The 12668-nt window shown below is 33.8% G+C and overlaps 3 protein-coding genes across 4 annotated transcripts; 1 reads left to right on the top strand and 2 right to left on the bottom strand.

The window, feature by feature from the left end:
• Positions 1 to 144: 144 nt before the first annotated feature.
• LOC130955500 (dynamin-related protein 4C-like) lies at positions 145 to 2327 on the bottom strand. The gene is made up of 2 exons (XM_057882370.1): positions 1800 to 2327; positions 145 to 1679 (listed from the first exon to the last, which is right to left on the bottom strand). The coding sequence occupies exons 1-2, from the start codon at positions 2292 to 2294 to the stop codon at positions 153 to 155; spliced, it is 2022 nt and encodes a 673-aa protein (XP_057738353.1). The 5' UTR covers positions 2295 to 2327; the 3' UTR covers positions 145 to 152.
• A 77-nt stretch (positions 2328 to 2404) lies between these two features.
• LOC130955499 (heat shock 70 kDa protein-like) lies at positions 2405 to 5384 on the bottom strand. Its single transcript, XM_057882369.1, has 3 exons — positions 4654 to 5384; positions 4174 to 4577; positions 2405 to 4069 (listed from the first exon to the last, which is right to left on the bottom strand). The coding sequence occupies exons 1-3, from the start codon at positions 5276 to 5278 to the stop codon at positions 2681 to 2683; spliced, it is 2418 nt and encodes an 805-aa protein (XP_057738352.1). The 5' UTR covers positions 5279 to 5384; the 3' UTR covers positions 2405 to 2680.
• A 2349-nt stretch (positions 5385 to 7733) lies between these two features.
• Positions 7734 to 10236, top strand: LOC130955504 (uncharacterized). Of its 2 annotated transcripts, none has more exons than XM_057882374.1 (2): positions 7734 to 8522; positions 10000 to 10236. In XM_057882374.1, the coding sequence occupies exons 1-2, from the start codon at positions 7818 to 7820 to the stop codon at positions 10051 to 10053; spliced, it is 759 nt and encodes a 252-aa protein (XP_057738357.1). In that variant the 5' UTR covers positions 7734 to 7817; the 3' UTR covers positions 10054 to 10236. The 2 variants fall into 2 exon arrangements, with proteins under 2 accessions (XP_057738357.1, XP_057738358.1); XM_057882375.1 differs by having other exon boundaries at positions 7734 to 8546.
• The last annotated feature ends 2432 nt before the right edge of the window (positions 10237 to 12668 follow it).

Below are 12668 nucleotides of genomic sequence, written 5' to 3'. Positions count from 1 at the left end.
ATAGCATAGTGGTACAATACATAAATTTGTGTACAAAAGCATTTTTGTATCTAAAGATTGAGATTCACATAGACATAGACACTGTACAAATAGAATTTTTGTACTGGAAGTAACACAAATTCACAAACATCAAACCAGACTTGCTGCAAATTCTAATCTGCATCAGCAGAAATTCTATCCATGATTCGAGCCACAACATCCTTGCTTTCCCTGAGCACTTCTACACTCTTCTTAAGCCTGTCGCGCTTACTCGCAATCGACGGACTTTCCTCCAACAACCTCTCAATTCCACCAGCATATGGATTCACCATCTCATTCACAATTTTCTCTCCAAGATCCTTGTTCACAAGGCTGTTAATATTGAACTGCAAATGCAATGCAGTGCTATCAATAATCCTTCTCAGCACGATCTTCCAATAGGAAATTAGCCTCATTCTCAAGTCAAAAGCCTGAGAAATCAAACATGGATACTGCCTCAGATGACTAACCTCAACTTCTCCAAAACCTTCAAGATTCACCCAACATGGGTTTTTAGTATTACCCTTGCAATGCAAAACATCTTCTGTGAATTCAATCTCATTAGCCATGAGCTTCTTGTAATCGCGAACGTATTCGGGGTTACAAGTGTAATCTGTTATCTTTTCCATTTCAACAACCTCCATCACATGTTTCATAGACTTATCCTTCATGTTGGAAATAACATTCTGCACTGATCTTCGCACAGCCACTTGAAGTTGGTGATAGTGTTCTGAATGGTTTACCAAAACAGTAACCACCACTTCTTGTAGGTAGTCCCAAACCCTCTCAATGAACTCAACCGGGATCCTTGATATTGCCTTCACTCTGTTTTGTAGCAGAGTAAGAAAAGTGCTGCGTGGCACGAAGTTTGGGAGTCCAATCCATTTGGCTTCTTCCAGCACCTTGATTTCCTCCATCAAGAAGTTCTTCTTGGTTGAATCACTTTCCTGATAGTTGTGGAGATCATTTGAGTACTGATCAAGCATCTGAACCAGCCGAGCAGTGCAATGCATGTGCTTGTCATCAGGGTATTCATCGAATTCTCCTCTTAGGAGAATCTTCCTTAGCGACTCTTTGGCCGATCCAATAATATGCATGAATGCAGACATAGCTGCAGCCACAGAAGTCAAACTCTTGGGAAGTTTCTCCAGTTCAGAGACATGAGAACTGAGTTTGTCATTGATCTTCTTAACAATCTCAGGGAATAGTTTGGAAATGCTATTGGCTTGGATTTGAACCAGCTTCTGTGCCAAAACTGGGACACCAACTATGGACTTATCAATATTGGATAGCAATGGATGAGTTCGGAAGAGTGTTTCTTCTGCCATTCTTGCTTCTTCATAGGACTCATTGCCAATGCGGTTTCTGACACAAACATAGCCAAGACCAATGTTGACATCATCAGCCATAACCTTCTCTAGAAGACCCTCTGGAGCCTTATCAACCTTTGTGACCACAGCAAGAGTCCTGACTCCTTTCTTGTCAACACTCTGTGACATCCTAATGGATTCACAAGTAGAAAAATCAACAGTTGCAGACAACACATTGAGGATGATGGATTCCTCTGGCCTTATATACTCCATTATGATGTTCACTATCTGGTCATAGATATTCTCAGGTTGGCCATGAACTGGGACCCGAGTTATACCAGGAAGATCAACCTATGTTGAACAATCATAGTCAAAATTTTGAGAATTAGAATAACCTTTACATGCATTTAATACACAAACAATAATCATATGTGACTAAAATTGAAGTGTTTATGCATCAAAGAGACCAACCATTGTGAGATCAGGAACACCGTTCTTCTTGACCAGCAAAGTTAATGGAGAATTAGAAATCCCTTTGCCTTCACCTGCAAGCACATCAGTGGCTATTCTAATAGCGTCGGAGACACGGGACTCATCCGTGGAAACACTTTTCCCATTGTACTCCAGCACAAGCTCTGGTTTTGGGAGTGGATGGTGTTGGAGCCTCATGATCAAGGGTACTCTAGTGCAGATACCTTGTCCACGGGGCAAGGTAATTTCGGCAAGAGATTCAAGGACACTAGACTTGCCGGAAGATTGGTCGCCAACGACGACAATGGTTGGGAGTTGTATGCCTTGTTTGGTGATGTTGAGACGCCTTAGATCCTCAAAAGCATCAAGAATTGGACGAATTCGATCATTGTAAGAGGAAACGAGAGGCGCATGGAAGTTAGCATCATGAGCTCCTGCTTCAACTGAGATGGTTTTGTAATCATTGTTGTGAGGAATGTGGTTTTCATCTCCCATTTTCCAGCAAGTGCGGTAACTTTCTATGTGGATGAATGATTGTTTTTAATGCATGATGAGAAAAAATCAATAGAATTAAAAAGAGGGAGTGAAGTGTTGGAGACTCATACTTGACTTGAGACAGTTAAGTAGGGTAACTGATTCTCATAGATAGGATCTCTTCATTACTTTGCCATGGAGGAACTTTCCACTTTTCCATGTATGCAAATAATTCATAAACATTTGATAACTTCAACCAAGGTATATACACATTTTTAGAAGCATATAAAGTGGAGAGAATCCTATGTTACATTCTTCCAACTCACTCGACGCTAACTTTGTTCTTAAAATATATATTATTCGTTTCTTTTTTCTTCAGGAAACAAGACAAGAAGAAGAAAATTATGCTAACGAGCATGAACACCACGTTGTAAAGGAACACCAGCAACATCATCATTAAGAATGTCAACAACAGCAGAGGGTGCCTCCATGAACCGCTTCACACTAAGACCCGAATCCAAAGTGTGTCCCAAATGAGCCATTTTATCAGCAGCACGATTAGATTCTCTAAGTATATGAGAGAATTCCACCAACCAATCCCTTCTCACAAGTGCATTAATCTCAGAAACCAACCCAAATGCAGGATCACTAGCCACAGGACAATTCCTCACTAGTCCAAGAGCATTTCCAGAATCAATATCCACCTTCACTTTTCTACACCCAAGATCCCAAGCCAGATTGAGTCCATGAACAACACCCCACAACTCTGCCATTGTAACTGACGTGGCATGATCTAGCTTAACAGAAAAACCACCTAGGAAACTACCTGCGGAATCTCGAACTAGACCCCCACATGCTGCTTTGTTGTTATTGTTTCTGTTCTGGAACACTGAACCATCGGTGTTGAGACAAACCCAACCACTTGGTGGAACCCTCCAAGTACACCATATTGGAACCTTGGACTCATCAGAGTTTGGAACAACATTAGATACAAAATCTGATTTCAGATCATTTTCCAGTTCTTGCTTCCTGAACTCAAATTCCTCTGCTTCTGCTAACTGGTTCCTCTCTAACCATTCTATTGCCTCCTCAATTTTCTTCTCTAGATTCTTCAATTTTTGCTTCATTTCATATGCATAGTTTTCAAGCGAGTTCTTTGCCTTCTCCTTCTTCTTTACTTCCTCATCATCTTCCTTAAACTTCTCTGCATCTCTCACCATTCTCTTCAACTCTTCTGGCCTCAACCTTCCATTCCTGTGGTTGATCTTGATCGTTTTCTTCACCCTCGAACTTTTGTCTTCAGCCGTGACCTCAAGAATGCCATCAATGTTTATATCGAAGCAAACATTGATCTGTGAGGTTCCTCTTGGTGCTTGGAGCTCAAGCTTCCCGAGAAAGACATTATCCTTTGTTTTTGGTTCTTCTCCTTCAAACACTTTGATCATAACACTGCTTTGATCCTCATATGAAGGATAAAAAACCCTCTCTTTTTTGGTGGGAATCATGGTATTCTTAGGAATCAAAACCGACATGGCTCCACCGGAAGCTTCAATTCCAAGGCTTAGCGGCAACACATCAAGCAACAAGAGCTCCTCCACGTTCTTGTCTCTTTCACCACTCAATATGGCTGCCTGAACCGCAGCACCATACGCCACGGCCTCATCGGCATTGATGCTTTTGCAAAGCTCTTTAACCATACCATTGACACAAAACATCTCCTTCAAGAGTTGCTGAACTTTCGGAATTCTAGTAGAGCCACCAACAAGAACAATCTCGTGTACTTGGCTTTTGTCAACCTTGTATGTTGCACAAAAACATGAACATGTAAGTATAAGAAAAAAGTACAAAACTTTGTGATAAGATTAGTCAGAAACTTAAATTATTTGTGCAATCACAGTACCTTAGCCTCAATTAGGCATTTCTCCACTGTCTCCATGCACTTTTTGAACAAGTCCTTGTTCAATTCCTCAAATGCAGCTCTAGTAACAGTGAGGTAAAGATCAATCCCTTCGTGCAAAGCATCGATTTCGATTCTTGTTTGTGAAATGGAAGAGAGATTCCTCTTGGCCCTCTCACAATGCGACCTTAACCTCCTCAGAGCTTTCGCATTCCCACTAATGTCCTTCTTGTACTTTCCTTTAACCAATTCCACACAATGGTTCACCATTTTGTTATCAAAATCTTCACCTCCCAAATGTGTGTCTCCCAAAGTGGCCTTCACCTTGAACATCCCTTCATCAATTGTTACCAATGAAACATCGAAAGTGCCACCACCAAGATCAAACACAAGCACATTCTTCTCACCTGTGATCCACAAAAACAAGCATCATATTCCATAAGAAAGAAAATCATAACAATTCTTGCATTATAGCCCACTCACCTTCCCTCCAACTCTTCTTGTCGAAGCCATAAGCAATGGCAGCAGCAGTAGGCTCGTTTATGATCCTCATAACGTTAAGGCCGGCGATTTTTCCGGCGTCTTTGGTGGCTTGTCTCTGAGAGTTGTTGAAGTAAGCAGGGACAGTGATGACTGCATTCTTCACAGAATGGCCTAAGTAAGCTTCAGCAACCTCCTTCATCTTGAAGAGCACCATGGAAGACACCTCTTCAGGTGCAAGGTATCTCTCTTCACACTTATAGTTAGCAAGAATGAGTGGTTTGTTGTTGTTGTTAGGATCAGGGACAACCTTAAAAGGCCACAGCTTCATGTCCTCTTGAACTGAGTGGTCGTTGAACCTGCGACCGATCAAGCGTTTGGCATCGAAGACAGTGTTGAGTGGATTCAAGGAGAGTTGGTTAATGGCGGCATCGCCTAGTAATCTTTGAGTGTCAGTGAATGAAACGCAAGAAGGAGTGGTGCGGTTGCCTTGTTCGTTTGGAATGACGTCAACGTGGTTGTTCTGCCACACTGCGACACAGCTGTAGGTTGTGCCAAGATCAATTCCTATGGCTTTGCCATTGTTGCTTGATCTTGAACTTGAACTTGAACTTGAACTTGTTGCCATTGATAAACACTATCAAAGTATCAAGTAGTGTGGCTGAGACGCTGTGTGTGTTTATATATAACGTGAAATTGTGAGAATATTGGAAACTTAAGAATGGTTGATGTGATTTTCCGCGTTTTGGGGAAGCTGCGAGGTAGCAACCATGAAGCTGATTGGTTTGGTGTCGGTAACTTCCTCCATAACCAAGTTGGGTTGACTTTTGGACTAATTTTTTTTTGTTATGAAAGTAGAAGTCGTGATATACTTTAACATTATAATTTTTGACGTTTTTCAAATATGTGGAAGTACACAAATTGGAGGGTCCGATTTCTGTACCTCAAATTTTTTAATTTTTTTTAAACACAAATCGAACGGTCCAAGTACAGAAATCAAACGGTCCGATTTGTGTACCTAAAAATCGGACGATCTGATTTCTGTACCTATTAAAAATCGAACGGTCCGATTTGTACTCCGTACATTAAATCATCCCGCATTTTAAAAAAATATCACAGTTGATCATAATTTAAAAAAACTCATTTTTAATCCAATATTAAAAATAAAAAAGTGTGACTTTTACAAACAAAGCAAAATTCACTCACTAGTGGATTCAATGATTCATCCCAATATTATTTTCTAGTTAATACTTAATAATAGGCAAACTAATTTTTAATGGTTAAAATATATTTAGAAATATTTCGAATTGATTTTATATTATTTGACTTTTGTTATTTGACTCTCACTTAATTATCCAGTGTTAGTATATATTTTAAGTTTGGATGAGTAAAAAATAAAAGCTCACAATTTAATATATAAAAGTAATTAATTATCTAATTTTAGTTTACAAATAATATGAGCCTCTTCTACTAGGCTTTTGATATTAGCTTTTCAGCGGCTCCTTCATAGCTAAGGACTCTCACTTATTGGCTGTTTTTTTTTCTTTTTCTTTTTTTTTTTAAATCTCTTATCGGATGTTTGAATGCTAACATTACGCATGCCATTTTTAAGTGGATTTTTTATTTTTATAATAAAATAAATGTAATATTTACCAAAATAAATATTTTTTAGAGAAATTATCGATTTGAATTTTATTATTATATCTTGTTTACAATGTAAACGAGATGGCAATGCGCATATCTCATTTACAGTTATGACACGTCAGCGTGACACGTGTATATCTCGTTTACAGTGTAAATGAGATATGCGCATTGTCATCTCGTTTACACTCTAAGCGAGATATAGTCCGTACGTCCCTATATATAGAAGTTGTTTACAACTGACTTTCGGGCTCCAGTTTCACTTTCTCAACATCTTTCTCCCATCTTTTAACCCTTTCTGACCATACCTTTGACCCAAGCGGTGATGGCGCGACAAGTTGGGAATGACTGAGACATAAACAAACTGAATGAGACGACACATTACGCTGGAGCGGCCGACTTTGAGGTTAATTTCGTTATGGTTGTTAAATTTAATGATGTTGCCATTATTAGGGTAGTCATGTAGATCTCGAACGTTGGTATATGAGTTAGGAGTTAGGTCTGTAGGCTTATTTTAAAACTCTATCCGCTTGTGATAGGTTCGTATGACATAAATATTATCAGTTTGGAACTCTGTTATTTCCGTGCTATGTTGTTAGTGTTTATAAATTTAATGCGCTGCTGCTGAGTGCGAAACAATATCGAATCCTGACACTCAAATGTCATCTCGTTGTCGCCATTTCTCATACGACAATTGTGAAGAATACTAAGGATTACATATCCTTTTATAGATACTGAGTATTTGTCTTATATATATCTTGTTTATAGTATAAACGAGATATACATGTGTCAGCCATACTTGCTATATCTCGTTAAAACTATAAAAAAAATACGTGAAAAATAACCTCGCTCACAATGTAAACAAGATATAGTACGGTTGTTTAAATCGATAAATATTGATAAAAATATTTATTTTAGTAACTATTATAATTATTTTATTTATTAAAATAAAAAATCTATTTTTCAATCGGAGTAAGAGTAGTTTTTTTTTTAATAATGTTATATATAAAAATTTTTTGGTTAATTAAATTTAATTAAATTAATTTAATATGATAAAAATTATTTATAATTAATATTATTTTTAATTTTATCATTTTTTTGTGACTTTTTAATTTTATCATTTTTTTATTTTTTTATTATTTTTAATTTTATCATTTTATCATTTAATTTGATTAGACTTAATTTATAAAAAATTTAGGTGTATAGTATTTTTATTTTTGGTATAAAAAGTAAGAGTAGTGTTACTTTTATTATCTGTGCTGGGCCTCTTCTGCCAGCTCTCATTATTTTTATCTTACTAAAATTGTTTTGACTATTTTGGATATTGGGTGACCCAAATCATTTTCAGCTTCTGGGCCGAAACATTCCTACACAATCAAGGCCCATAAAATATTTAATTATACTTTACTAATCATGCCTTTAAAATTCACCAGTCACCACATCGCTGCCAACACAGTCCACAGAGTGAACCTAACTCAAACCCTAATCCTAAATTCACACTTTCCCTCCTGAATCTCCGACTTTCCATGGCGAAGCAGAAGCATGTGGCTCCTCTTGAAGACTCTGACCATGAAGAAGAAGAAGATAGCAGCGAGGGAGAGGATGAAGTTGCTTCATCCAACGAAGACGAAGACACAGATGAAGGCGAAGATGAACGTGACAAGCACATGCTGGTTCCCAGGAAGCCTCAACTGCAAACGGTTTCCAAACCCTCGTCTTCTTCATCTGAAGTCGAATCGGATTCGGAGCCCGAACCCGAGCCTGAGCCTGAGCCTGAGTCTCTATTGGAAAACGCTAAAGCCTCTTCAAAGTTGAAGTCTCAACCTTCGTCTTCTGTCAGTGATGCCAAATCCGGGTCAAAGCGCGCAGCCAAGAACAGTATCGACCCCTCGAACCAACCAAAGCGTGGGAAGAAGGCACAGGACGATGACGCCGCCGGCTCCGATGAAGTGGATCCAAATAAATCACGTGACGAGTCCAAATCCATCTTTGAAGGTAAAAGGATGAGTGAATTGTGTGGGACTAGTTTAGCTTTGACTTCAATGTTGAGGTACGATGGGACTTTTGGTGAGCCTTACGGTGAAGGTTATATTAGAAAGGGAATAGAGTTGCTTGGAGTCTCAAAGAGGGAAGAGATCGAGGCTAGGTGGAAGAAGTTCGAAGATGCTGAAAAAAAATTGCATGTGGAGATAGCTGAATTCTATGCAGAACAGGCTCAGTTAATATATCAAGTAAATAGCTCCTTATCCTCCTAGGTATATATCTTGGATTCTGGCATTTTGATTTTATTTTGGTACGTTTAGGTTCATGGCATTTTAGTATTTTATGATATATATTTATCTCCATTCATTCAAAAATTGTGTGTTTAAGATAAGCAAAATGGAGGGCTTTTAGTAAAGATTTAGGCTGCAAACCTTTCTTCCACACTTGTTCACCAAAACCCAACTCACAAAAAACCAATTTGACAATCTTTCAATTTTGATTTCCCTTCAGCTTAGTTTCAGTTGCTCTAAGTTTAAATGTTAATTGTTAGTTTGGCTTGTTCAATATTAAGATTATAGGCAATTTTAACAAAAATTATATATATAGCTATAGCTTTTAAGTTTCAAGTATTTGGCCTACTTTTATTTGGGCCCTTTTTTGTGGATGGTAGGACTAGTTGTATATATTGCTCTCATTCTTCATTTAAAAAAAATAAAACTCGTTCTTCATTCTATTCGGCTATTCCTATAATTTCTTTGTTTGAGAATTTATTCTATACAAATTGAAAAGAAAAATGATAGATAAACAACTCAGTCAATTTTAAACAATTTTAATTAATAATAATTAATTAGTATCGAGTGCAGTTTAAAAATATTTTATTAATTTTAAAGCAAAAATATTTTTCTAACGCATTGTTGCTGTCTCAATTTATTAAAATCTAGATTTAGACATCGGCAATGCGCGAAACTTAAATGCATATTTAAATTGGAAAAATAATAATGCCAGTTTTATTTTTAATAATCATTCCTTACATAATTTGTTTACATTATATTTTATATGAATTTGTAGAAAAAGAGTGATAACATCATCTCTCTATAAATTAAAATAAAATTTAATACCATCACAGAAAATAAAAAAACTAAATGATTTCAGCAATCTTGTTGGATGAGTTTTGAATATTATGTAATTAATTTTGGCGTCTTTTTGCTCTTGTTTTGGATGAATGTGTGTAAGTAATTGTAAATCTAAAAATACTGGGAAAAGTTACAACTCACATTGGAATTAAAGGTCGTCATCATCATCATCATTGAGAAACTTTCAATTTATATATAGAACATACATGTCCCTCATTTCATTAATTTTATGTTGCTATATCTGATTGTTTATGATCATTTAAATTCTGTTGATTTGCTTTAAAAATGAATTAATTATGGTTCTGTTTATGAGCTGCTTTGATTCTGCTTATGAGCTGTTAATCAAATGACTTCTGCTTTGGTTCTTCGTATCATTTACTTGCTTACTCTCTCTGTGCATATATTGATAGATTGATAGATAGATAAATATATTGTAGATGAATAATGAATTGTAATTAACTAATAACTATGAACCTAAGGGAGTTGAATAATGAATTGTAGTTCCTTCATAGTTTATGTTTATAATTTTTTATAATCTATATTATGTTTATGTTTATAATCTATATTGATTTTTTTTTGTTTTATTTTGTAGAAATTGCACCAACTGGGGAAAGATGATGATGAGTCTGGTGTCGATTCAAATTAAGCATGGTGGCTGTTTGGTTTTTATTTGTTTTAAAGTGACTTTTGGTTTAAAGTGTGTTTATTTTTGTTGTTTTGTTAGATATTTTTAATTGCCTTTGTTTTATGTTTAATTAAGTTGAATTTGTATTGAATTTGGATGTGATATACTCTTGTTATTTTAGTTTATTTAGATTATTTTTGTTTATTGACGGTTTTAAACTTTATTTTATTGTAATTTAAATTCTGATTATTAGGTGTAAAAAATTGAAAAAATCGACCGAATTAAACTGCTGTTGGTTTGGTTCGGTTCGATTGTTCAAACAGCAGCCAACCGAATAGTTGGTATCATTGTAGAATTGATCAGGTCGGTTCGGTTGGTTTTCGATGTAAAACTGAACCAAATCGAATCGATTACACCCTAGATAAAAGCCAAAAAAATGGCAACAAGATATGTTTTAGTGTTTTTAAAATTGGCTCCGCCGGGTAGAATAACGTGAATAATAAACTAGAAATTTAGCCGAACAAAGTTTAAAAAAAAAAAACACTCCATCCAAATTATTCAACCAAAAAATCTCATTCAATAATTTAAAAATAATCATGTTGTGATAAGATTGCCTGAGGTGGATTTCCATTTTCCACAAGTCTCAGTTTTTCAAAGGAAATCTTATTAAATAATGTTTGAAAATGATGCCATGTGTTTGTCTATAAATAAGAATTTGATATGAAGTAATACGTACAGTGAAAAGCAAGTAATAAAAAATCTATTCTTTTTTTATGTTACAATCAAATACTCTTCTCCTTATATTTCTATTACAATTCTTTCTCTTCTTTTATTTTATAAGTATTTTAAAGGCTTTTTTACTTAAATAAATTAAACAACTTCTAAAATTACTCAAATCTCCTAAATCAATTTTTGATACGTAAATACCCTAATCCTAATATTATATAAATCGTGCTAGGGGAATGTGGTTTATATAATATGTTAACCATTACACCCTGGAATGATTTATGCATGAATGACTTCTGAGCAATAACACATAAATCGTCCTAAGGTTGCCAACTTTATTAATTGTATGTAAATCGTTCTAGGTTAGGAGGATTTGCGTGGTTTCAGGCAAAAACACAAGACCCTGCAACGATTTATGTGTAAGTTATAATCCCAGCACTCTACCACGATTTATTTGTCAGCTATAATCCCCAACATCCTGCCATGATTTATGTTCTAATATCACACCCTAAGACTCAACTATGAGTTACCCACAACTCTTAACATTACACACAAAAATATAAAAAACCTCCATTTTCACCCTATCTAAGCATTCAGTGATAAGGTTGGAGAGAAAGAGAACCGGCAGCTATGCGAAAGAGGCATTGAGTGACCGCATCTGGTATACAGCAGTGGAAGAATGGGCATTAAAAATATAAAATTAAATAAAAACAATAGTAAAAGAGAATACTAAAAAAATATAATTAAAATTTTGACACATAATTTTGTTTAATAATTTAAATTTTATATATTTTTTACTTAAATTTATATTACTCAAAAATACATGAATTTATGTTATGCAAAATTATATTTTTTTTCAACATTTTTTGCTCTTAATTTAAAAAAAATAAATTATATGTTAAAATTTAGTATTTTTTATTTAATTTGATATTTCAATTGAAATAAATAATTTATATTATAAACAAATGACAATAGTAAGTAAAGTACCTACTAATTTAAGAATATACAGTGAAACAAAGTTAAAATAAAAAAATAACAAATTTTTGTTTATAGAAAATATGTATAAATAAAAATAATTAAAAAAAATTATATGAACAATGAGTATTAAAAATTTTATATTAATTTTTTTTATAAATTTTAAATCCTAAATTCTCTCTTAATATTTTAATATTAAAAAATTTTAATTTTATTTAATTTTAATATTCTCTTTTAATATTTTTTTTATTTAATTTGATCTTTATAATGAAATAAGTAATTTATATTATAGCCAATGAGTTATAACTCAAATGGCATAATCTCTCCATATTCAATTAAGAGGTTACGGGTTCGAGTCTCCTATCTTTGATAAAAAAAATAATAATTTATATTATAAATAAATAACAATAGTAAGTAAAGTACATATTAATTCAAGAATATACCGTAAAAATATACAAAGTCAAATAAAAAATAACAATTTTTTTATAAAAAAATTGTATAAATAAAAATAATTGAAATAAAAAAGGTCTTTCTAATAGGATCAATAATTGAAATTATAAAAAAGGTATATTTTTATTTTTTAATTAAATTTTAGATAGAGATAATTTAAATTTTAAATTAAAAATTTTAATTAATTTTTTAATTTAAATTATATCTATTTAAATTTTAACTTAAAAAATAAAAATATACTTTTTTATAATTTCAAGTATTGATTCCATTAGAAAGACCAAATTAAATACAAAAAGAGTACTGATAAATTATAATCAAAAGAGTACTAAATTTTAATACATAGATTAAATTTTTTTTAAAATAAATAGTCAAAAGGTCGTTAAAAAATATAATTTTGCATAATATAAAATTTTTAATATTCATTATTTATATAATTTTTTAATTATTTTTATTTATACAAATTTTTTTAAAAAATTTGTTATTTT

The sequence above is a fragment of the Arachis stenosperma genome, chromosome 10 (assembly GCF_014773155.1).
Source record: "Arachis stenosperma cultivar V10309 chromosome 10, arast.V10309.gnm1.PFL2, whole genome shotgun sequence".
NCBI lineage: Eukaryota > Viridiplantae > Streptophyta > Magnoliopsida > Fabales > Fabaceae > Arachis > Arachis stenosperma.
This window is presented reverse-complemented; position numbering and strand designations above follow the sequence as displayed.

Bases quoted from the DNA above. Each gene is read 5' to 3' on its own strand.
- LOC130955500 (XM_057882370.1), bottom strand. From the start codon at position 2,294: ATGGGAGATGAAAACCACATTCCTCACAACAATGATTACAAAACCATC. The intron at 1,680-1,799 runs GTTGGTCTCTTT...TGTTCAACATAG, and splicing joins GTGTTCCTGATCTCACAATG to GTTGATCTTCCTGGTATAAC.
- LOC130955499 (XM_057882369.1), bottom strand. From the start codon at position 5,278: ATGGCAACAAGTTCAAGTTCAAGTTCAAGTTCAAGATCAAGCAACAAT. The intron at 4,578-4,653 runs GTGAGTGGGCTA...TGTGGATCACAG, and splicing joins CAAGAAGAGTTGGAGGGAAG to GTGAGAAGAATGTGCTTGTG. The intron at 4,070-4,173 runs GTACTGTGATTG...GCAACATACAAG, and splicing joins AATGCCTAATTGAGGCTAAG to GTTGACAAAAGCCAAGTACA.
- LOC130955504 (XM_057882374.1), top strand. From the start codon at position 7,818: ATGGCGAAGCAGAAGCATGTGGCTCCTCTTGAAGACTCTGACCATGAA. The intron at 8,523-9,999 runs GTAAATAGCTCC...TTTATTTTGTAG, and splicing joins AGGCTCAGTTAATATATCAA to AAATTGCACCAACTGGGGAA.